This window comes from Xenopus laevis, chromosome 8S, assembly GCF_017654675.1.
Source record: "Xenopus laevis strain J_2021 chromosome 8S, Xenopus_laevis_v10.1, whole genome shotgun sequence".
Lineage (NCBI taxonomy): Eukaryota > Metazoa > Chordata > Amphibia > Anura > Pipidae > Xenopus > Xenopus laevis.
The window spans coordinates 76,102,950-76,128,187 of record NC_054386.1 but is presented as its reverse complement, the minus strand read 5'-3'; the positions used below and the strand labels follow the sequence as shown (position 1 = coordinate 76,128,187).

At 39.2% G+C, this 25,238-nt stretch overlaps 1 protein-coding gene across 2 annotated transcripts in view; it reads right to left on the bottom strand.

Moving 5' to 3' along the window:
• Nucleotides 1–25,014, bottom strand: part of LOC108700553 (interleukin-13 receptor subunit alpha-1) — a 35,894-nt gene extending 10,880 nt beyond the window's left edge. The window contains exons 1-7 of one of the 2 annotated variants that reach the window (XM_041575101.1): nt 24,755–25,014; nt 10,982–11,115; nt 10,113–10,248; nt 8,438–8,555; nt 7,465–7,515; nt 4,680–4,855; nt 3,257–3,408 (exon numbers count right to left, since the gene is read on the bottom strand). In XM_041575101.1, the coding sequence (XP_041431035.1) occupies nt 3,257–3,408; nt 4,680–4,855; nt 7,465–7,515; nt 8,438–8,555; nt 10,113–10,248; nt 10,982–11,115; nt 24,755–24,848 (861 nt within the window). In that variant the 5' untranslated portion in view covers nt 24,849–25,014. Of the gene's footprint in view, nt 1–3,256; nt 3,409–4,679; nt 4,856–7,464; nt 7,516–8,437; nt 8,556–10,112; nt 10,249–10,981; nt 11,116–16,426; nt 16,594–24,754 lie in introns of those variants that run through there. The other variant, XM_041575102.1, reaches the window with a different exon arrangement.
• Between the last annotated feature and the right edge of the window lie 224 nt (nt 25,015–25,238).

The following is a 25,238-nucleotide window of genomic DNA, read 5'->3' as shown; positions in this document are numbered from 1 at the left end:
CTTACCTCATTTTACATTGTTGTTTTGTGGTCCTACCTATAGATTATGCATAATACATTTCCTTCCTTTACATTTTCAACCCCTCCCTCAATTTGTACCTTTGTGAGGTAATGGATTATGTTAACGATGGATTCTAATTTATGTCCCTCTGCTTTCCAGAAAATCTAAAGGCTGATTTCAGCCCCCGACTGCTAGCTGATTCCTCTTCTCTGTTTGCTTCTGGAAGCCATTTGTCGGCTCTGGTGCATACATACAGTACATACATGGAGGAATGTGTTCACACCTGAGCAATACAAGGCTTGCAGACACAAAAAGAAAAGAGGATTCAGCTAGTGGTTGAGGCTGAAATCGGGCTGTGGGTTTCACCAGGCTGATTTTGGCCCCATCTGGCCCTAGCCTAAGGGTAACATGGATTAGATAAAACACTGCGTATCTTGACAGCGCTATATAAATAAATGATGATGATGATGATTAGATTGAACCTGTGGAATCAGGTATGCCTGTGTAAAAAAGTCATGTATATTTCTAGAAGTGCAGATTCCTGTCAGCTGAAATTTGTTTTTTGTGCCAGTGTCAAATTAAAAAATATTCATCAACAAACAGCTGGAAATGTTTTAGGCACGTGACTAATGGCTCACCTCTCAGGTAAAGGAGATTTTCCAATTTTGAGATAATAACTCCTTCTGTTGCTGAGACTTTCATCAGCTTGTGCTTTCCTGTTTTGCACTTGGATGAGAGGGTGCAAAAAGCACCACTACTATCCTTACTTTAATCCAATGGTATCTCAGAGTTCACATTGAATTTCTCTTTATATAAAAGCCTGCATGAAGATCGAAACAGGCTGTCTGGAAGTTTGGATACATGCCTCTGAACCATTAGGCTGTATCTGTGCTATAAACCAATGGTTCTGGATGCATAGTTGGCCAAAGGGACATAAAGGAATGATTTGCATGTCTCTGCCCATGATTCCTTATGGGAGAATCAAAACTCTCATTTTTGGTATCAAGGCAGTGCTTTGTATATGGCATGAGACAAGTAAATAGCTTCTGATTTCAGAAGGCTTCACTTTACAACGAAAGATTGGCATTTTGTTGATATCCTTATAGAAGGCCAAAGCAAATATTCTTTTTTGGATCCTAGCACTTCAAAGTAGAGTGCTAGGTGTAAAGTTGAGGGCGAGGCCATCCAAGGTAATTTTCTCAGAGATATTACCTGTGCCACGAGCAACGTTAAGAAGGAGCTTAGGGAGATTAATGCGTGGTGGAGAGATTGGTGTAGGGAGGAGGCGAAGGCAAGGCACCTACAGGCTGCCAGGATAGTGGGCCCCGGTGCAAGCTGAGAGGGCTCCCAGGCTAATTTGGATGCTGATTTCAGCCTGACAGAGTCGCATTGGCCCGCTGTCAGTGGAGATCGCACTGCAACAGGAGGGATGGCTGCCAGAAGTCGCCACTCATTTCTCAGTGTTCTACCGGGGCTGGTTCTGGGCATTCTACTCGCCTCCAGGTTTATCCTGCCCAGAGCGGCCGAGCTGCAGAGAGCCAGCCGGAGGAGAGCAGGCGCGCAGGGGGGGGGTGTCAGGTGGGCAGGCTGTGAGCTGCGGGTGACAAGCTGCATTAAGTAGTGATTACAACGTGGTTTGCAGCAGTAGCTTCACAATGACACGTTGTTATATAGCAGACATCACTGACACATTCCTGCCTCTGCCAAAGTTGCATTGCTTCATGTTTTGGCAGAAGGCGGGTTAGGGGGAAGATGTGGAGGGCAGATCTACAGAGTGAGTCACCCTAATGCCGTTTTTCAGTAGACAGGAAGCAGTGTTTTCAAACAGTATTTTTTTTAATAAAGCATTAATATTAATAAACTTCAGGGTAGTTCTATTATTAGTGTGGGTAGAATTGATTTTTTAATAAAATTTGTTTTGTGTTACTGGTCCTTTAAATGTATGTTTAAAATGGAAAAGCTGGAGGGAAAATATGGTGTGATTTGTGTGCCTGAAACATGGCAGAATGAGTCGCATGACTGGGCAGTTAATATCAGCGGTTATACCCTGTTTTAAAGGGACAGAGGCAATATAAGGAGGAGGGGTTTGTCTGTTTGTTAGGCAGGATTTAAAGGCTAATATAAAGGAGGAGGTGATGTTAGAAAATGAAGGGGGTGAAGTCTTATAGGGGGAGCTCTCACTGATTGTAATGAGTTAAGCAAATTAATTGTAGGCGTATGCTATAAACCCCCTAATGTAAGTGAGGAGGAGGCTAAGCTCCAGATGCAACTAGAAAAGACTGCTAGTTTGGGAAAAGTAATGATAATCAGGCCCGGATTTGTGGAAAGGCCACCTAGGCACGGGCCTAGGGCGGCAGGATTTTAGGGGGGCGGCATGCTTCCCAACCACACCCACATTGGTTCAAAAACACTGGGGATGCGCTGGAGATACAACCATTTTTTAAATTTCCCATGCACCAATCCCCATTGCTCCTGTCCGCCTGGAGGGGACAGGGGCGACGAACAACCTTGGGCCTAGGGGCACCCACTATGTAAATCCGGCCCTGATGATAATGGGGGAATATAATTACCCAGATATTGACCGGAGCAACAGTACTGCCAGGATAGTTAATGGGAACAAGTTTAGAAACTTTTTGCAGGACTATTTTATAGCACAAGTTGTTGAGGAGCCAACCAGAAAAAATCCATATTTTAAATGCAATTAGATTTTCCCAAGCTGTCTTGTCACCTTGCAATAACATTTTTAGGGGTTTATGTAATAAAGGGCACTAACTTTGCCCAGGGGCAGTAACCCATAGCAACCAATCAGCAGGTAGAATTTACTGGTCATGTTGAACCTGGGCAAACTTAGCTCATTATATTACATATGGGGTTAATGTTTTAATCTAAGGTGACTGTTCTTTGTGGCGGGCCAGCTGGAACAGAGGCCGTAAGGGTCTTTGCTGGGGGGTGCTGTCTGGTACCTGGTCAATAGCACATGAACTTACTTCACCCCAGTGCTCCCATTTGCAATGATTTGCCTGTGGGATGTGCCTAGAATTATTGTGTATAAGGACAATGGAGCACTGGGTGATTCTTGTAGTTTTGTTGTGCACAGCAATTATCAGGGACAAAGCACTTGAGGCAGGGACAAGGCACTTCAAATCATACTGGCAATGAATTGAGGTACAAATAAATCGTTTAGTGAATACCCTTGAGCTACTAATTACCCTGGATGTCAAAATGCTGGAAATCTCTACATATGCTATAGTCTTACCTCTTTTTTTTCTTCTTTATCCTTTGAATTTGTAATTTCAACTTCACTGTCTATATAAGAACAAGATGGTTTAAAGGTTGTGGTCCATTGCACAAATATGCTATGGTTGGGTACTCTTGTTGTGTTGATGATGACTGGAGGACTTAGCTTTACTGAGAAAGGGAAAAAAGAAGATTATTGGTCAATAATTTAGGGATGTTGTCATATCTTTATCAAATTTGTTTAACCTTAAAAATCCATTTATATTTCCTTTAACTGCGCACTAATTACACTGTCTTTATATACTGTGTCATCGAGTTGACAATTTGTATGCTGGCTGTTTTGTTTTATGCATCATCTGTTACATGATGAATTACAATAGAATACAATGTATGGGCAGCTTATTTCTCATAAGATTTATTATTGCTTAGTTTAGCTCTTTTCAAACTTCTGTTGAAAACACTATTGACTCATGTATGTACAGAATTCTTTTATTCTAAGAACAGCAATAATCTCAGTGTAGCCTGAGATGACTTTCATTTTCATGATTATATAAAATTGTGGCTCTATCCATGCAATGTTTTCTTTTTCCTTTACTAAAACGAGTCATTGTTTTATGTAAACACAATAATAATTTTGCAAGGGCTTCCATCCCCGCTGCTAAGCTTGCAGTTTCACTCCACCTCTCTAATACAGCAGTCTGGAAAGAAATTAAAAATAAACTTACCTATTAATCCCCTATTTCATGATACTATTGGCACCTATGTTTATAAAATCAACCCTAATGTTTTGTGCAATGATGCAGGGCCCCTCGTAGAACAGGAGAAGAGTGGAACACAGTTGCTGGGGCTGAAGGTAGGAGTCAACCTCTAATATTGTTAAAATAATTTAATATCAGTTAGAAAAAGCCTTCGCTTCCTAAATTATGTTTAAAAATAATTGTCCTTATAACCTCAAAAGGGAAGTCACCGTTACAAATATTTTTATATAAAAGGGAGGCTGCAGGGAGGGTGTGACCGTATATGCACCACTTGTAAAATTCACAAGACAACCTTTTATGATAAATTAAAAAGTTCTAATTCTAGTACAGGTATTGCATTTGTTATCTGGAGAACCCATTATCCATATGCCATAATGAATTTCCTCAGTAAGTGGCAAATGGAAATCTAGGACAGTTATAGTAGCCGTTGTTACTATTGGTAACTAAATTAAAACGCAACTGCTTTGATGGCAGTCATAATTGGCATTTCAACCAACATTGCCTGAAGCTTGCTGTGACTCACACTTCCCATTGACATTATTTGAAAGCCCAGTAGGTTGCTGCAAGTATATTTAAAGCAATGACTTCATGACCTACTCTCTGTCATGCACCTAAGGAATTCCAATGCTAGAAACTGCAAGAAACATTAACACTGGTACATGAGTTATGAGGGGTAACACTTACCTACTTCATCAGGTGTAACACTTGCTACAAAAGGACGAATTGTGTTGGATTTGTCTCTGATCACCATTAGAAAGAGACTTGTGACAGAAAGTGTTTTGAAATGGCAACCAAGAGGAATATCATCCTTATATATATAATGCTGGCAAGGAGTTCCGCTGTTCAATAACTGATCAAACCTAAAAATATATGGCAGAAGATGAAGAACTTTTACATTTTTAAAAGTTGTTCCTATCCTTTTAAATTATCTGAGGCATGTAGTGAACATCTACAGCTACATATTTTACATTTCTGTATATTTGCATATTTATTATAACTGGCCACCTAAAGACCAAAAAGATTGGGGAAAGAATTGAAAGTGAGAATGGAAATAGATAGTGTTTATATCTCATTCACACCTCCCAATATATATATATATTATTGAACATTTCTTACATGGCCAACCCCAGATACATGTGGAGATTTATATATTAAGGGTCAGACTTTAGAGGTTTTAGAGGTTTTTGAAACAACTACTAAACTCACATGCCACAATTGTCATTGTATTTATTAAAAGATTCCTAGTGAAAAAAATCCTATATTCTATAGGACCTCGACCTTCGAAGTTTTGGTGGTTTTTATACTTGATATATATGGAAAACCATACATTTTTATAGATTTCTGGAGAAATAAATCGCAATGTGATTGTTCATAAATGTACCCTAAGTTGCATCCCAGTACATTCCTTTACTATCTGACCACTACCTTTTCATTGGCAGGAATAAAAAAGCTTATTATGCTCATACAAGCTCCTAGCACTTGTGAGTACTTGCAGGAAGTGCCAAGCCATCCTCCAACCTGCACTGAATAGTACACGGGCAGATAATGGAATTTACTTTTTTTGCATCTTAAATTATTATTAGAACAATTCCCCATTTTTTTCTGATAGTAATAATGATTTCCTTGTTACCACATCTATACTCTCAGTTTTGTATGTAAGGTACGCGTAGGAATTCCAGGAAAAATGTCATATGGGACCTCAATTCTGGGATGGCAGTGGATGTGATTTACTGATTTTGCTAAAGCATTTGATACAGATGATACTAAATTGTGCAGAACTATAGGTTCCATGCAAGATGCTGCCACTTTGCAGAGTGATTTGTCTAAACTGGAAAACTGGGCAGCAAACTGGAAAATGAGGTTCAATGTTGATAAATGCAATGTTATGCACTTTGGCAAGAATAATATAAATGCAAGTTATACAATAAATGGGTTTTTGTATATAACAAGTTGTCTAATTCTCGGCAGTGTCATTCTGTGGCTACTAAAGCAAATAAAGTTCTGTCTTGCATAAAAAAGGGCATTAACTCAAGGGATGAAAACATAATTATGCCTCTTTATAGGTCCCTGGTAAGGCCTCATCTGGAGTATGCAGTGCAGTTTTGGACTCCAGTCCTTAAGAGGGATATAAATGAGCTGGAGAGAGTGCAGAGACTAAGTGCAACTAAAATGATTAGAGGGGATGTTTTCTCTGGAAAAAAGGTACTTGCTAGGAGACATGATTACACTTTACAAGTACATTAGAGGACATTATAGACAAATGGCAGGAGACCTTTTTACCCATAAAGTGGATCACCGTACCAGAGGCCACCCCTTTAGACTAGAAGAAAAGAATTTTCATTTGAAGCAACGTAGGAGGTTCTTCACAGTGAGGACAGTGAGGTTGTGGAATGCACTGCCGGGTGATGTTGTGATGGCTGATTCTGTTAATGCCTTTAAGAATGGCTTGGATGATTTATTGGACAGACATAATATCAAAGGCTATTGTGATACTAAACTCTATAGTTAGTATAGAGATGGGTATATATAATTTATGTGAAGGTAGGGAGGGGTGTGTGTATGGATGCTGGGTTTTCATTTGAAGGGGTTGAACTTGATGGACTTTGTCTTTTTTCAACCCGTAACTAACTAACTAACTAACAATGATCCTTCAGCCCTTCAAAACTAGACATCTATGAAATTAACTGGCAAAAGTATCCCTTGACATGGGAACAAATGTATATTAACTTATGGTCTGTCTCAATGCTGTGGCACAACTGTGTGATCTGATTTCTCACCAGCCATTCAGTTTTCAGCCACCACACATGAACTCAGTGCCAAATTTGCCCTCCATTGCAAAGGATCGGCCGTATGTGTGTAATCATATTGGTGCACTAGCGCTCCGGAATAAAACAGGTCATCCATAAGGCTGGACGGCATGCCATCATTTCATTCATGGCACCCTAGGCTGCCCTATATAGGACATCTGTCCCCCCCCCATAAACCCTTGATGTCAAGTCTGACTTCTTCACCCATGTACAGGCAAATTTAGACTGGGAGAAGGGGTTTGGGGAAGATGAGTATTAATATAAAGAACTATGGCTTCTACAAGTTCTGCATCATTACAAGCACCTCTATGGGAGTGAAGGAAACCCCAGAATCAGGATAAAATCATACACTATTTCAGTGGGTCCAGATAAATACAAAGGCAATGCAATAACAATTTGCAGTAGTATATCCCTGGCTTTCAAGGTAACAGTTCAGGGAAATAAGTACATTGTACTCTAAAGATTGATATTACCTTCAGTCCCAAAGGCAAAACAATAAACTATGGGGTTAAACAGCTTTTTCTAACCCCAACCATAGCATCATTTAATCATTCCCAACTGGTACCATTTATATATATGTATATTTTATTATGCATGTTTTCCAAGTTACTCAGTATTAACTTGTGCTATAAAAAAATACCTTGCTTAAGTGCTTTACTTACTTTGCAGATGGATTGATAATCCCTTCAGAAGCAGTGCTGTTTTGTTTATCCCTATAGGAAAAAAGAAACATTTATATAATAAAATCATCAAAACGATTACTTTACAAAAGATGTTTTGTACTGTCTCTAAGGCCTGTAAATTATGAGATGAGAGCTGTAATTTAGGAACAGGTGGAGAGCGGCACAATGGTGAAGTTTGCCTTGGGCCTTTTTATCATCACCAATTGAAACTTGAAGGTCATTTCAATTAAGTTTAGAAGTGCCTACAAATATCACTAATTTAAGGGTGGTGGCACACATGAAGATTTTGGGGAGATTAGTAGCCCAGCGACAAATCTTCTCTTCTTTAGGCAACGAATCTCCCTGAAATGCATTCCCACCAGCAAGAATGTGAATCGCTGGGCGACTAATCTCCCCGTATCTGCATGTGTGCCACCACATTAAAGCTGCCAGTACAGAATAACTCATATTAGATTTAGGGGCAGATTTACAAAGGTTGGAGTGAATTTTCGAAGTTAAAAAAGTTTGAATTTCTAAGTAATCTTTTGGGTACTTCGACCATCGAATAGGCTACTACCACCTTCGACTTCGATTCGAACTATTCGAAGTAAAAATCGTTCGACCATTCGATAATTGAAGTACTGTCTCTTTAAAAAAACTTCGACTTCAATACTTCGCCAAATTAAACCTGCTATGTTAGCCTATGGAGACCTTCTACAACTATTTTCTAAGTCTTTGTACATCGAAGGAAAATCCTTCGATCGGACACTAAAATCACTCGAATCGTTCAAACGATTTTCCTTTGATCGTTCGACGGCTAAATTTTGTGAAAAATCCTTCGGCTTCGATATTCAATTTTCAATTTTTTTTTCAATTCGAGGGTCGAATTTCGAAGTATTTTACTTCGAAATTCGACCCTTAGTAAATCTGTCCCTTAATTTCATTTGGGGGGGTTTATATTTTGTTTACCTACCAGTAATGCAACACATAGTCTGTAGCAGGCACTGAATCCACAACAGGTTCCCATGTGCAGTTCATGTAATCCTCATCAAAATAAATGCAAGCAAAATTTTTTACATAGACTTTATTTCCTGCCAAAAAAAACCAAAACATACATCTATAAAGATCCACTGTCTGCATGGAACAGAAAGCTTTCACATGAAAATATGGACGAAATATAGTTAATTGTGTTTTGGTGGAATACAAAAAGGGTAGTTTGCCAGGAAAACAAGCATTGAGTAAATGTTTGTGTGTTTTGTGCCTAATTTTAGTGTACATCTGTTGCTTAAAATGGCATTTTTTCGAGTGTTTAGTACTGTTCTCAGTGTAAAATCCTTCGATGATGAATATTACATCCCTCATTATTGCTAAGCAAAGGTTAGGTTAGGCGTTCAAAGGGGAAATTGAAGCAACTCCATGTCTGGTCCTTGCACTGTAGATAATAAGTTTCCCAGTTTTCACTGTTTTTAAAGCAGCAGTCTATTATGCAGTAGGAATAAGCACTACACATAACCATCTCTCCACTAGTGAAAGGCAAAGATATCTCTTGGCATTTTGTTTATTTATTACTGGGGTACTAACAGAGCGTTCGCTATCATAGACTTAACACAGTACAACATATTAATTGCTCCTTTTATGATATGCCCTGTGTTTACAAGGCATAAGCAGAGAGGTAGAATTAAAACAAGGAAAGGGTTAAGTAGCCTCTCCAAGCACAAAAATCCCCCTCCGTCTATGGGGTAGATTTATCGAAATGTGAGATTAGAGCTCCTCACAGGAAAACTCAAACATTTTCTACTCTATTTTTAGAAATGTATTTATCAGTGGGTGGAAGTATTTATCAATGATTTTAACATTTGATAAATACACATAAGCATGACTAGAAAGTGGGTGAATCTTTTGATGGTAAACTGTAACCTCTAAATTTGATAAATCTCCTCTTTAGAAACCCATTCACTAACCGCTGACATTCAGACCTAAATCGCCACCTCAAACTGACCCTAGCTGAAACAGGTCTTCCCACCCAAATGTGGCTATTGATGGCATCATCATCATTTATTTATATAGCGACACCCCTCCATGCAAGTCCTCTCTTGCCGAGTTCACGGGCACCATCTTCATCCGATCTTCATGAAATTCAGGCACACGCGCCAACCGCCAATCAGCACAGGGAGAAGAGCGCTCGGACATAGATGGCGCCCATGTAATCGGCAAGAGAGGACCTGCACGGAGGGGTGACTAACAAGTTAGGGGCATTTTCCCGGGGGGAGGTAGGCCGGACGCTCCGTACCTTTGGAATTCTATCCCTGAATTTCTGTGTAAGGAATACCCTATCATTTTCTGGTCCAGTGCTGGCACTTAAGGGCCAGTGCCTAAACCTTATGCACTTTTGCCCTCTAATTTGTGCATGTATGTTATCCACCAGCATAGAATGTAAGCTCTACAGGGCAGGGCCCTCATTCCTTCTGTATGTCTTACCACACTAAATCTGTGTATAGTTATACTATATATATTTAATATAATGTATTTTTACATTGAAAGATTGTACAGTACTGTGTATCCATGCAGTGTTCTATAAATTAAGATATACATACATATATATTACTGCTAGATGGGTTAAATGAAAAACAACCTTCTGGATATTTCACCTGGTATTAACAAAACATGGCTTTCTGCCGGTTTGATTTTGGTTCCGTTACATTCTGCTTCAACTTTGAAGGTAATTTGATTGTTTAAATCCACTTTGTGAACATCCAATGTCCGGAACATATGTTGAGTTTTGGTCTTTAAAAATAATAAACACAAAACACATTATTGTCATAGAAGGAATGTAAACAGTTTATAAAAGCAACAAGAATGAGAAAAGCAGCCAAATGAATTATGATTGGTTATATTTGGCTAGGCTAAGACCAGCTTTTGACGGTTTCTCTGCTAAAAAAAACTAAAGCCAGCAAGGCAGATGATTTTTTTTTCAATCAAAGCTTTTATGATTCAAACGAACATATCAATTTACTGAAAATCAGGAGTGTTGCTATAGCGTAAACTGACCCTACAATTGCTGGGGTTCACCCCAGGAACTATAAAGGGTCCTGTAACTTATAAGCAGCTGCAGACAGAGCCACCATTACTTTGACTGTGCCTGAACTACAGCCCCCCTTGTACCTTCCGATGGTAGCCATATTCACGCCATATGGGAAGTGCTGAAAAATGAGTATCCAAATATGTCATTACTCTTGTCCCAACTAGTGTCTAATTGATTTTCTTTTTCAGGCTTATGGGTCCTGATGAGCCCATCTGTAGCTCATAAGCCTGGCGACTGCTGAAGATATGCTTCAGTATGATGGATTTTCTAGTGATTGACATGACATGACATAGGAGACTATTACTAACACAGTACTTGTACAACAGTAACATGATTCCCAAGATATAATTTTCCAGCACTGAAACACCGTTTTCTTAAGGATACAAATCACAAACCTTTGTTATTGCATATGAACTATGAAAAAAAGAACTCTACCTTTTGATTTGTATTTGGTATAACATCAGTGAGGAATTGACATTGTTGGTAACCTGCTGGCATTTTCCATTCCCAACGCAAAGTAAACATATTTTCAAACTTCCAGGTGATATTAATTGGGGAAGGAAGAATATCTGTTACAAAAATAATAACAATCGATCATTTTGCATTCATAAAAACATATGGATTTTTTTTTTTCAAAAAAAGCAAAAATGTCAATAAATAATAGCACTTATTCAGAGGTGTGTCACTACTGTAATGATGCAACTTTGCATTGGCTGAGATAGAACCAATCTCTAGTCTGTGCATAAGCATTTAGTTTAAGGCTATGGTCAGACATGGTCTTTTGATGCCACACGCCGAGGGAACCCAGGAATCAGAGAAAATATAAAATAGTAAAATAACAAAGCTCTTGCACATTAGGTTGTGTAACCAGTTATAGACTGTCAGGGAGATGAGATGAGAAATGGAACAAAAAGCATCTGATATTGTTCTTTTACACAATTAAAGGGCAGTATACCCCCTTCAGCATTAGTACAATGGATAGGGCTTGTGCTGAACATACTTTCTGCCTGTTTCTGGTGAGACTTAAATTGAAACTGTCTTTAGAAAGAATTATTCAAAGCACTTGTGCAATTATTTAATAACCTGCAAAATCAATAAAAGTTGAACAACACGTAAGTGTCACAATTACGGAACTTCTGGCTGCATGTGACTTTAGGTGTGGCTATCAGGGGTAACTAACTAACTAAGGGCTCTTACACATGAGCGTTCTGACCTGCGCTCCCCTGCTTTCCATTTTTCGGCGTTCAGCCGCAGGGGAGCGCAGGAATACACGCATTTCATTATTTCAAATGGGGCTGTACTCACTCAGGCGCGTGTAAGCGCCGAACGCAGGTTGAGACGCAACATGCTGCATTTTTCCTGCATTTTTGACGTTACTTGTCCTTTAAGCTCTCCCTCCTTGGGCTTCCCCCCTCCATATGGAATGGCTCTTATCAGCCTGAGCTTGAAGAAGGGCATAGGTTGTGGCCGCTGCTTAATTGGCTGTTCCAGACTTTAGTGAAGAGAGGCCTGTTATGTGCCTGATTTAGGGGAATATGTGTTTTTTATGATACATTGGCCTGTTTTATTAACTATTACAGGCCTGTATCATGACAGTAAGGGTGTTTTTTTTCCTTTTGACCATGTACACGTATAGTTGATTAATTGCTTAATTATAACCTGTTTCCATATAAATCACCAGCAGCAATTATCGTGTAGCATTGGGATGCATGTATGCGAAGTCAATTTTTACAAAGTGTCACCTGCAACTATTTGTAAGCTTCACACAAGCAACCCAGGTGCTAAGGAACAGCCTGGTCTTACTGTGTGTTCGAGGGTATCTTTGTTATCCCTGAGCAATCCCTGCCAATCCCAAACCAATTCTCATTCCTGTGAAACATACACACAAGCACACAGGGTAAACACACGTCTCCTTGTGGGCTATTGCTTTATATCATTTATTATTCATTTTATTCATTCATTTATTATTAGTGTTAAGAGCATTAGTTCTTGTCATGGTTAGAATCTGGGCTAAAGCTAGAAAAGTAGGGATCCTGGGTGATGCTGAAACCCACAGCAGGAACAATACAAATGGGCATTCCTACAAGATACAACACCACACAGCTTTGCTCCTAGGATAAATGTAAACACACTGAATACACTGCCATTAATCCAACGTCCAGTCTTTCCCCCCTGGAGTCATCTCATTCTTAATCTGTATATACTGTAGGCAGAAGTGGTGCATTTGATAATGGTACGTGTGTGTTTGTGTGTTTATGTGCGGGGGGGTTACGAACTCAAGCCCAGGAAGTTTACAGTCATTTGTTACAGCATGTCACTTAACCACAAGCATCCCAGCAAGGCAGACAATGTCATTAAAAACAAATGGTTTTTATACTTTTCCTTCCTCTTTCTCTGGGTGTTGTACAAACTAAGAGACAGAGAAACATAATAAAATAGGGTTTATGTGGAAAATAGTGATATTTCCTATTGAGAATTGTGCTTTATTCTTTAGTAAAAGCTACATGAATCACTTCTATTCCTTTGCTAAGAATCTTTTTTTAAAAGTAAGGAAATATCCTTGGCTGCCTTCACTTCCTGTTGTGCAGCCCAATGTCAAAGCTCCCGGCCTCCTAATGAAAAGTTCACTTGTAACAAAACAAATCCACTTCACAAATGTATTCAGAATATAGGTCAGAATATACTTTTGGTTCTGAGCAAGCTGACTATTTTCATGATAAATAACCACTAGGGACACTGCTTCACATGAGTAACATCTTTTTATTTCTGCAATAAATATGCCGATGGGTTAAATTCCATGGTACCATAAAATAAAGTGCCATAGTAAAGTCTGACTGTCCTTGGCAGTGTGTATTAAAGATTGTAAAAGAACATTGGATGGTAAGGAGCAACCCATTTAGCCTCTGTTCAGATTGGCACCACCATCAGGATAGATAATGCTGCAAGTCAAAAGCATTCTTCAAGCAACAGCAGAACAGACCCAATTAAATAGAAAATAAGCAAATTGGATCACTTTGGAAAGAGCAGCAAAAAAACACCCCATGCCATTTCAATGCAAATCTCATAAAGAATCTTTTTTATGTGTGTATGTTTTTTTATAAGTATATGTTTATATATGCAACTTTAGTACATTTTTTGAATAGGTTAATAGTACAGACAGTATAATCAAAGTACAATCAGTTGTTGATGTAACTTTGCCCTCCTTCAGGGCTTGGGAGAAGAGGATTATTCATTATAAAATATTATATAGCAAAGTAGGTTGGGACCATGAGAAGATGCCTATGACTATAGGTGGCCGGCCATGGGATGATAAAATCTGCCAACAGACCAAGTCGGCAGCTTATTGGCCCGTGTATGGGGCCCTCCGACGGGCTTCCCCGATCGATATCTAGCCGAAAGTCGGCCAGATGTCGATCGGACGAGACTAAAAATCCCGTCGGATTGCGGTCGCATCTGTTCATTGATGCAGTCCAGCGATCCGACCGCCCGTTACCCATCTTTAGGATCCGATCATTGAGCCCTAGGGCCCATGATCGGATCAGCCCGAAATTGCCCACCTCAAGGTGCGCATATCGGGGAGCGATCCGCTCGTTTGGCGACATCACCAAATGGGCGGATCTCTCCGTGTATGGCCATCTTAAGTGTCCTAGTGACATGAAACGTTAGGTGTGAGATGTTTAGATAAATAAAAAATGTTCATATTTTTACTTTTTGGTCTGATCTGTGCGTGACCTTACAGAGTGCCTTGCTCCAACTTTATTTATTTGATTTGGGACCATGAGAAGACCCATACAAATTCTGTTTACACGCAGACAGTCATTTATAAAGGTCAACACTAAGGGGGTTATTTACTAAAATCCAAACATTTCTCATTATTTTAGTAAAACCACTTTGACTAAACCCCATACACATTTTTACCGTTTTTATCAATACATTAACTTGGAAAAAAATCTAGTGCTGGAGAAGACTCGATAAAATCGTGCGATTTTGACCCCCGAAAACAACTTTTTCAGATTCTCAGTCATAACCCAACTGAGATCAGGATATCTTCCAATTATAACAGAGACATCTGCCATTGACTTCTACATGACCTTGGCAGGTGTCAGATGAAGTACTTTTTTATATATATCGGACTTTTAACAGCATCGGGGTTTAATAAATCTTGAAAAATTTCCACAAATAAATAGTGTTTTCCCCTTTAAAACTCAGACCAAAAAAAACAGATCTTAGTAAATAACCCCTGAAATGTGTGCTCTTAATAGCAAGTTATTATATTACTATATATTTGTAAATAAATACTGTTTGTTTCTTTTTTTATTATTATTAAGCACCAGTATATTGTGCAGTGTTTTCATTCCCTGCTGCAGTGGAGCTCACAGCCTAAGGGCTTGTACTCACTTGCGTTTTGGGCTGTGCAAGTTACGAGCCATAAGGGGCCTATCACATTCACACACAGTATAAACTGTTAAACTGTCTGTCTGTTTGGATTGTGGGAGTAACCAGAGGAAACCCACACAGACCCATGGAGAACATGCAGATGTTGCATATAGTGCCAAGGCTCTAGGGGGAAACTCATAAGTTCCTTACAGACTCCAAAAGACGTTTTAGATGCAGAAACATATGATTTTATTGTAGACCAAAACAAATAGCAATAATGTGCAAGTAAATGCCCAAACTGTTGCTAAATACCTGCAGATTCATATTACAGGCAGATGAAATGCCTTTGTTGCACACACACAGAAAAAAGTTATGTTTCCAATGAAGTACATAATGCTCAGATCAAAACCATGATATTAACCGAAATTGTTACTCATCATAAAGCCTGCTGCTGTCCATGGAGGTGTTTCATATTTACTTATGAGTAATATGGAAAAGATGCAGCCAGAAGATGTTTTTAAAGCTACCGAATGCCCTTAGAATTTACCATCCATTTCATTGACATAAATAATTTAAGCATTGCACCACTTGTGCCTTCAGGGAACATACAGTGCAGGTGCAGCTTTATTGTCTATTGCACTGAATGTTTAGATATCTCAGCCCACTAAAATCACAGGATGATTTTGCTGCACAATGTTATTTCTACCACAGTGACAGTCATGGTAGACTGACAGCAAGTTCTTATGTGACAGGGACATTGTAATCTGCTCCTATGATGGAGCAGGTTTCATTGTTTACCCTTCAATGAACTTGCATTTATTCAACAGTACCTCCAAGGCCCATTACTTGGCATACCTTATGAATGATATTGCCCAGAAGACAAGGAACTATTTTGTGATATTATAAAGGTGTATCAAATTTCACTTGGAATTTCTAACGTGTTTGAGCTTGTAAAGTGCTGGCACAAAAGCTAATGGTTTAAAAGAGGCAGGAGACTGAAATTCGTAACTTGAATAAGTTTAAAATTGAGGAAATGCAAAACGGGTGGTTTTTACTGCGCTCCTCTGTGTTTTTCTTCCGCAGGGGAGCGCAGGAGTAGACGCACTCAATTATTGTCAAGGGGGGTGTACTCACACAGACGCATGTATGCGCTCCCCTGCGGCTAAACAGAAGAAATCGCAACGCAGGGGAGCGAAGTAAAAGAAACACCCGTGTGTAAGAGCCCTAGTGCTTCAAATGTATACCATATAGTCTGCACAAGCTGCGGTATAACGCCCATTATCCAACACAGCTTCTCTTAATATATAACTCATTGAACTAATTTGTCCCTTACTCTTCTACTGTGTAAGAAAGATCCTACTTATACTGTATCTCTCTATAGTACTTGCTTACATTTCAAGACGCTGGTTTCATGTCATCGTCTGATTCTAGATCATACTGAACTTTCAACATTTGTAAGAAAACACAAGCTATTGTTTATGCTACTCATATTGTATGACTCACACGTTGATCGATGTGTTGCTTCAACTGACCAAGGATTACACTCAGTGACTTTTGTTTGAAAACTTCCATTCTGGGATTTCTTATTCTAACTGAGCTGCAAAACATACTAGTATAGACATGTTATTATACATTATTGTTTACCAGTATATATTGCCATAGACAGGGCCACCATTAGAAATCACGGGGCCCCGTACAACTAAATTTTTGGGCCCCCCCGCCCACACTAGCGCTCAAGCCCCACCCCAGATCCAGCCCACTCCACCCAAGCCCCACTCCATCCCGCCCAAAGACCACACAGACATCAGCGCTAAAAAAGTAAACCCCCCCCCACACACAAGTTATAAAAAGCTATTGATGGTCAGGGCTCCCTTATAAGTTAAAAAAAACAACATTGGTGCCAGGGCCCCCCATACAAGTTAAAAAAAAATGGGGCCCCAAAAAAATATTTTTTAAAAAAACATTGCTGCCAGGGCCCCTCTTACAAATTAAAAAAAAATTGGGGCCCCAAAAAATATTTTTTTAAAAAAATTGGCGCCAGAGCTCCCCTTACAAGTTAAAAAAAATTGGGGCCCCAATTTTTAAAAAAAAACATTGGTGGCAGGGCCCTATAGAATGTTAAAATAATACTATGGTGGCCAGGGGATTAAAAAAAAAACCAACATTGCTGTTCAGTAGAATTGAACTCCTGGCTTCAAACTTCGCCTCCTTTCGTGACTTTGGGTCTTTTCGCCGCTTCAGGACTTCAATTTCGGCTGTTTTCGTGACGTCATGTCTTTTCGCCACTTTGGCTTTGGCTATTTTCGTGACTTCGGGTCTTTTCAACGCTTCAGGAGTTTGGCTTCGGCTGATTTTGTGGCTCCAGGTTCTTCGGCTGTTCTTGGCACTTATGCATTTCGGCTGTTCGGGATGGCCGCAGGCTTCGGCGCTCTCAAGGGGGACCCGGCTCTTTTCAAAACTGCAGCACTGCCGGGCCCCCCTTCATGCCCGGGCCCAGGACACTTGTCCCCCCTGTCCCCCCCCCTGATGGCGGCCCTGGCTATAGAGGTATGTTATCTATTATACAGAAAGTTCTGAACTATGGAAAGGCTGTCTCCCATAGATTCCATTTTAATCAAATAATTAACATTTTTCAAAATGATTTCATTTTTCTCTGTAATAATAAATAGTACCTTGTACTTGATCCCAACTAAGATAATTATTCCTTATTTGAGGCAAAACAATCCTATTGGGTTTATAAAATGTTTAAATTATATTTTAGCAGAGTTAGGGTATGTAGATCCAAATTATGGAAAATCCCAGATACAGAGCATTCTGGATAACAGGTCCCATACCTGTATTATGTCAAGCTTGGCACTTTAAGGTGGGTCCTCCTCGCAGCTCTAGTTTCAGCACTCAAATAAATTAATGAACACTGGTTGATAGCAGTTAAATTGAAGTTGTCAGGTCTTAAACATGTAAAAACTCACCAATTGCGACAAGAAGTCCAGGTGCACCGCCCTGAACCTTCAGCTGAGGGAGCGGATAACTATTATTAATCATAGGAAATGCCTGCTCATTTTTTAAGTGTCTGAAACAAACGCGTAAGGCTGTATCATTGTTTCCCGAAATAAACTACTAATTATCTTACTACAAGTCTGTCTGGAAGATTGGTCTTTGAATGTGCCTGCTCCTTTTTTCAATACGGTTATCTAGTTTCAGCATTGTAGAGTTTGTTTTTATATTCGGGGAGGTTTTTTTGTTTTACTATCCATTGCTAAATGTATTGAATGTTACCAGTGAATAATTGTTTTGTTGGATTGATACCTTGTTCCTATATTGGTTTCTTTCTTGTACGTGTACATTTATTTAAAGGGTTTCTATCACGATTTTTATGGTGTAGTTTTTATTTCTAAATACCACTGTTTCCACTGCAAATAATTCACTCTACAATATAAAATTTCATTCCTGAACCAGCAAGTATATTTTTTTTGTTGTAATATTGGTGTGTAGGTGCATCTCAGATCATTTTGCCTGGTCATGTGCTTTCAGAAAGAGCCAGCACTTTAGGATGGAACTGCTTTCTGGCAGGCTGTTGTTTCTACTTCTTAATGTAACTGAATGTGTATCAGTGGGACCTGGATTTTACTATTGAGTGCTGTTCTTAGATCTACCAGGCAGCTTTTATCTTGTGTTAGAGAGCTGCTATCTGGTTACCTTCCCATTGTTCTGTTGTTAGGCTTTAACCTATCACCTATGAACCAACTCTTCACTAACAGTATTTTATGTTTTAAGATCTGGCTTTATCCAAAGCAGTACCAGAGCTGAGCCACACAAAGTTCTGTCCGGCAAACATCCCACAAACATTTTTTCGGGGTTGTCAATTAGTCATACTGGCTTTCGCAAAGAACAATATTAGGGTGCACTGGCAGATGGGGTGAATTTGTGCAGTTTTTTACTTGCCTAAATATTGCACTAAACCAAACAAAATCACCTTGCACTGGTCCCAATAAGAATTGGAAAAGCAAAAGCAACAGGGCAAGTTTGAGTTGCCATTGTCCTAAAGAATACTGACCAACCTGGCAGTGATAAAAGGAATATTATGCAGATAGATAAAGCTCTGCTATGTAGCATTTAAGAGAACTCAATTGATAACTGCTGCAGTCTATTTTTGGAAAAATCATCATGCATACCCTTTCTCCCTAGTAAATACGCAAAAGCCTGTGGGGCAAATTCACTAACCTATGGAAATTCGCCAGCGACGGCTTCGCTCACATCGCCATACTTCGCCAGGCAAAATTAGTCAGGACAACGCTAATTCACTAAAACGAAGTTACTGCGCCAAGCAAAGCGAAGTTGCGATAGCGTTGCCTAATTTGCATACGGTGGGAAGTTAACGTTGAATGGACGTATACGTTGCAGCAAATACATTACACTACACAAGCCCAGGGAACCTTAATAAAAGAAAATAGAGTTGTTATATTGCCCTACACGTGAGCTGAGTGTAGAGTTTATTTGCCATATGTAAGGAAATGTAGGGGGAAGCTGGGTACCCTAAAAAAAATTTACGATCTTTTGCAGCCTATCACCCTGAAAAACTGAAAAGTCGCCAGAGTTTTTTTGTGGAAGTCCTATCTACTCTATTGCACTTCGCCTGTCTAAGGTGGCGAAGGCAAGTCTGGCGCAAGAGGTAACGTTCAGTAAAATCCGCATCTTAGTGAATTTTCGTAGTTGAGTCCATTCGCCAGAGCGAAAATTCACCTGGCCTTAGAGTGCGAAGTAGCGCTAGAGTCTATCTCCTTTGCTAGCGAATTTACACCCGTTAGTAAATCGGCGAAGTCCTGAAATGACGTCACGTTGGCGAATTTTCACCAGCGTTAGTTACTTCGCCCTTTAATAAATTTGCCCTTATGTATCTAGTTAGTTATTTGCATAACCAGTATTATTGGCTAAGAGGTGTATTGACCACTTCCTACCACACTTCAATATAGTGCCGGGAAAGGGGTGGATCTTCCTCTTTGGCTGCTGGTGTCCTTACCTACTGGTTGTGCTCATTGAGTACACCAAGGCTCAGTAAAGCCACCGCCCTAAAGGGACAGCACCTTTAGTGTTTAAGTCTCGGACCAGGGAACCCCGTGAATGAGGTTTAGCTAGAACAGGATAGTTCTGTTATAGAGATTATATAGAAAGAGCAGCTGTGTGCTCCATCAAGGATCTGTAGCAGGGAATAGCTTCCCAAAGGCTTCTTAATTGCCTTTAGTGTAGCGACCACAGTGGATAGGGTGTCAGGCTAGACTCCTTTTCCCTGACCACTCCACTGGGAGGGATCCAGACCACATTGAAGTATACCTGCCTGAGGGAATTGATGTACTCTTTGACTACTATGCCTTATGGGAGTCACATTCTCTACCTGTTCAGCCTAATGTGATGTACATCTGCTAATACCTCAAACATATACACATATATACATATACAGGTATGGGACCTGTTATCCAGAATGGTTGGGACCTGGGGTTTTCCGGATAACGGATCTTTCCATATCTTTCTGGATCTGCATACCTTAAATTGACTTGAAAATCGTATAAACATTAAATAAACCCAATAGGCTAGTTTTGCCTACAATAAGGATTAATTATATCTTAGTTTGAGTGAAGTACAATCCAACGTTTCGGCTCCACACAGGAGCCTTCGTCACTGCTGACGAAGGCTCCTGTGTGGAGTCGAAACGTTGGATTTCAATAAAACCTCCACTATTTGATTATTCAAGCATCGTGTATTTTCCTTGGAGTGCTGTCAACTATTGCATTTTTATATATATATATGTATATATATATATATATATAAAATAACAGCTTTTTTTCTTCTTTCTGATATACATTTTGGCACTGAAGTACAATAGACAGAGGGGCTCAAGTGACCAAAACTGTAGTAAATCTGCATAATTGACTAATCCAGCAGAAAAAAATTATGGGGTAAATTTAGTTAGTGGCAAAAAATTTGCCAGTGCCGCAGCCATTGCCAGTCAAAAATTTGCTCAGACAATGCTAATTTACTAAAATGCAAAGTTGCGTCCAGGGCGCCGAACGCTGGCGAACTTTCGCCAAATCTTCATAGTCAAATACATTATACTACACAAGCCCAGGGAACCTTAATAAAGAAAATAGAGTTGTTATAATGCCCTAAACATGAGCCCACTGTATAGTTTATGTTCCATATGTTAGAAAATGAGTGGGGAACCCGGGTGGACTTAGAAACTTTTTCCACTAAAAAATTTGGAGACCTTTGAGAAAGGTCCGAGTAGGGACCGTCACTTGGCTGTTCATGCATACATTTTGAGTTTTTTCAACAAAATATCTCAGTGTTGCTGGTCTTTTTTTAAAATATGTATACATGCACCCGAGGAGTGTATTTTGGTGATGTGCTGCCCTTATGTTTATATATCTCTCTCTCTCTCTCTCTCTCTCTCTCTCTCTCTCTCTCTCTCTCTCTCTCTCTCTCTCTCTCTCTCTCTCTCTCTCTCTCTCTCTCTCTCTCTCTCTCTCTCTCTCTCTCTCTCTCTCTCTCTCTCTCTCTCTCTCTCTCTCTCTCTCTCTCTCTCTCTATAACAAACAAGGGAAAGTTGTGCTCACCACTATTTTTTAAAACCATTAGGACGGGGGTGCAATGAGGGTGTGACCACAAAATACATATAGTCAACTACAAGAGTCCTCGGCACTCAACCCATTATCAATATATTTAAGACAGCGACATTTTGTGCATACTGCTACTGAAAAATGCCTTACCCTTTAAACAAAACAGGGATTGTTTGTCCATATATTGCAATATATTTAAGCTGGCCAATATATGGACAAACAATCCCTGTGTTGTTTAAAGGGTAAGGCATTTTTCAGTAGCAGTATGCACAAAATGTCTCTGTCTTAAATATATTGATAATGGGTTGAGTGCAGAGGACCTCTTGTAGTATATATTATATATATATAATACACAAAAGCCATGAATATCATGTAAATTATATCGTTATAAACGGTGAGTTCTGGTGTCATTTACATGGTCATGAAACTCCTCGGTAACTTAAATATCCTTATAATTTACAAGAGGGGGTACTTTATTCACTATGTATATACCTGTATATATACATACATATAAAAAGCTTGACGTGAGGCATGTTTATAAATAGATGTATATATATATACCCTTTGTGCATATACCCTAGTGTGATAGCACTCTAGCCACCTAGTTGTAACAATAACTTCTTTTTTCTTCAAAAGATAAAGGGAAAGAAAACCTCAGTGATAAATAGGCACCTATCTTTGCACCTTATCTCTCTTGCACATGATTTTATTAGATCCTATATTCTAGAACAAATAGAAGCAGGTCAGATCAGAGCACATCAAAAGAACCATACAGGAAGAAACTCTTAAGAGAATCTTTTACTGTGTTTGCAGCGCTGGCCGTGACATTTGTACACTGAATTACACTTGTTTATGCTTGTAGATATTGCTCTCGGGCTGAAAGGTACAAAACCAGAGACAGAAAATAACGAAATGGCCAGGGAAGTACATAACTATTTAAATATATATTCCGAAGAATATAAAAATATATTAGATTCTCTGAGATATGTTTATAATTAGATAAAGACAAATACAATAATGAAAAACAGATGATGATCTCAGAGCAATTACTTTTAAGAGATTATTTTGCCGAAGGAGACTGCTGAGCGACTCTAGTCATGGCAGGTGCTGTCTCAGTTCTAACATGTCACTGCACTTGTTTCAACTATGTCATATATCCCTTATATTCATTACCTATCAGTATCCAGGGAGTGTTTCTGTTTGGGAGAATGTCCCATTAATATTTAAAAACATGGACGTGAATGGATGCAGAAGTACCCCATATATACAAGGTTGTCTACACAAGATATAAAAGTGTCACTTGCCAAGGATACACATTTAATCAACAGTGAGTCCATCCTGTAAATGTGGGAAATAATATAACTTTCGGGCAGTTCTCCTTCAAACTATATTCTTTTGCCCATTTATTACAGGTGATACTGTATTTTTGCAGAATGAAATAAATATATATATTCATTAAAAATGAATACAAAGGCTTGCAGTTAAGAGCCGTATTTATTTCCATTCTCTGGTTTTGACTCTTGAAATAATAAGCAAGTGTCAGTTCTCCTTTAGGTCTTAAGCAGCTGCTTCTTATGCACTGTGCCATGAGTCAGAACCAGCAGTGCAAAGGGAACAGAAAGGGACAGATATTATTTCCAATTGCAGTTAAATGTACTAACCTTATAGCACCATTGAAAATGTGCAATTAATATAAACTGGAAAGCTGCTTAGAATTTTATTTCTTTTGTGCATAAAACAGGGTTTGGATTTAAAGGGGTTATTCACCTTTGAGTTAACTTTTAGGGGGTGATTTACTAAGCTCAGAATACCCCAAATTCCCCGAAATACGAAAAATCCGTGATTTTTTTTATAAAATCTGACTTTTAAAAAAATCATGAATTTTTTCAGAATTTATTAAACCCCGAGGGCTAAAAAGTCAGAATATAAAAACACGGCATCTCAAACCTGTCGAGGTTGCATAAAAGTCCCATTGATTTTTGGTTGTGTCGGGGTTTTCAGGCAATTTCACGATGTTTTCTGAGCTTTCGAGTGAAAAATTCAGAGTTTTCAGGTAAAATTAACAAAAAAAAACATGAAAATCTGAGCTTTTCCCATAAGGGTAATTTTCGGGAAAATTTAATAATAAATAAGCATTAAAAACCCGAGCGGGTTAGATCGGAGTTTATAGCAGCCGATATTGATATAAATTTGGACCTTGATAAATAACCCTCTCAGTATGATGCAGAGAGTGATATTCTGATACAATTTGCAATTTGTTTTTATTATTTGTGGGTTTTGCGTTATTTAGCTTTTAATTCAGCAACTCTCCAGTTTGCAAGATCAATAATCTGGTTGCTAGGGTCCAAATTCCCCTAGAAACCATGCATTGATTTAAATAAGAGACTGGAGTATGAATAGGAGAGGGTCCGAATCGAAAGATGAGTAATAAAAAGTAGCAGTGACAATACATTTGTAGCCTTAAAGAGCATTTGTTTTTAGATGGGGTCAGTGAGCCCCATTTAAAAGCTTGAAAGAATCAGAAGAAAAAAGCAAATAAATAAAAAAGAAATAGAAAATAAATAATGAAGACCAATTGAAAAGTTGCTTAGAATTAGCCACTCTTTAACATACTAAAAGGTAATGTAAAAGTGACCCACCCCTTTAAGCATATACATTTCAGTTAATAAAATTTTACTGGAGAAGATGATAGCTGGCCACCTCCAGGAAGGGATATTGCATTATTTTCTGGGAGTCTATTTACAGAAGCCGACATGAGAAGCCATTCCCGGGGGCCGATATCAGTACTTCTAGAGCTTCGTTCCCACTCATCCCTCGCTGAGGATTTTTTGGTTGTAGTACGACAGACTCATTAAATCTGCTGTGTGCTGCTGCCCAACAAAATAGCCCCTGCACCCAAAGTGACAGTTGCCACCGTTACTATATAAACAGTGAGAAAGGACTGTCCTCTTATGTTTGTGCCACTTCAGTACAAATTATTCAGTGTTTCTGTGCTCACATACAGGGCATCTGCTTTGCCAGGCTGTAAAGATATAAATATGAAAACTAGCTGAGTTTACTGCCTTAGTCTCACTTATATAAACCTGCCCCACCATGGCTGGAACATACAGGGGTAAAAGAAGGGGCCCATGAACTCATGTCTTTAGTAGGAGATGATTTCCAAGCCCTCATTTAACTGTATTTCCTCTAAAGTTAAAAGAAAAAGTGTAAAAGCACTCACCCTGCTGAGCAGTGACAGCGAATGATCCTGTACAGCCCAGCACTGAGATCAGGCACAGTACGGCTGAAATGATATGATTTTGCCTTCCCCCCATTCCTGTAGTCACACGTCCCAGGCTACAGTGAAATGCCCCGCTTATTTATTGGCACTGGCACTTCCCAACCCGGCACACACGGCTCCTATCCCACAGCAAAGTGGACGGATATGAGTTCTGTTCTGTACAGAAACTTTCCATTTCCCAGAATATGAAGTCACACACCCTTTTCATCATCCCACACAGTAACCTCCCACACTACTCTAACTCCACCTTCTAGAAAGGAATATTTCCTTTCTTTCTGCCACTGTGCAGCTCTGCACGTCATTGTTCTTTCCTCCCCTTATACGTGTAAAAAACAAGTGACTATATATACAGTATATATGTACAGTATATATATATATATATATAAAAATCCAAAAAGTGAGGTGCACACTGGGAACTTTTGTT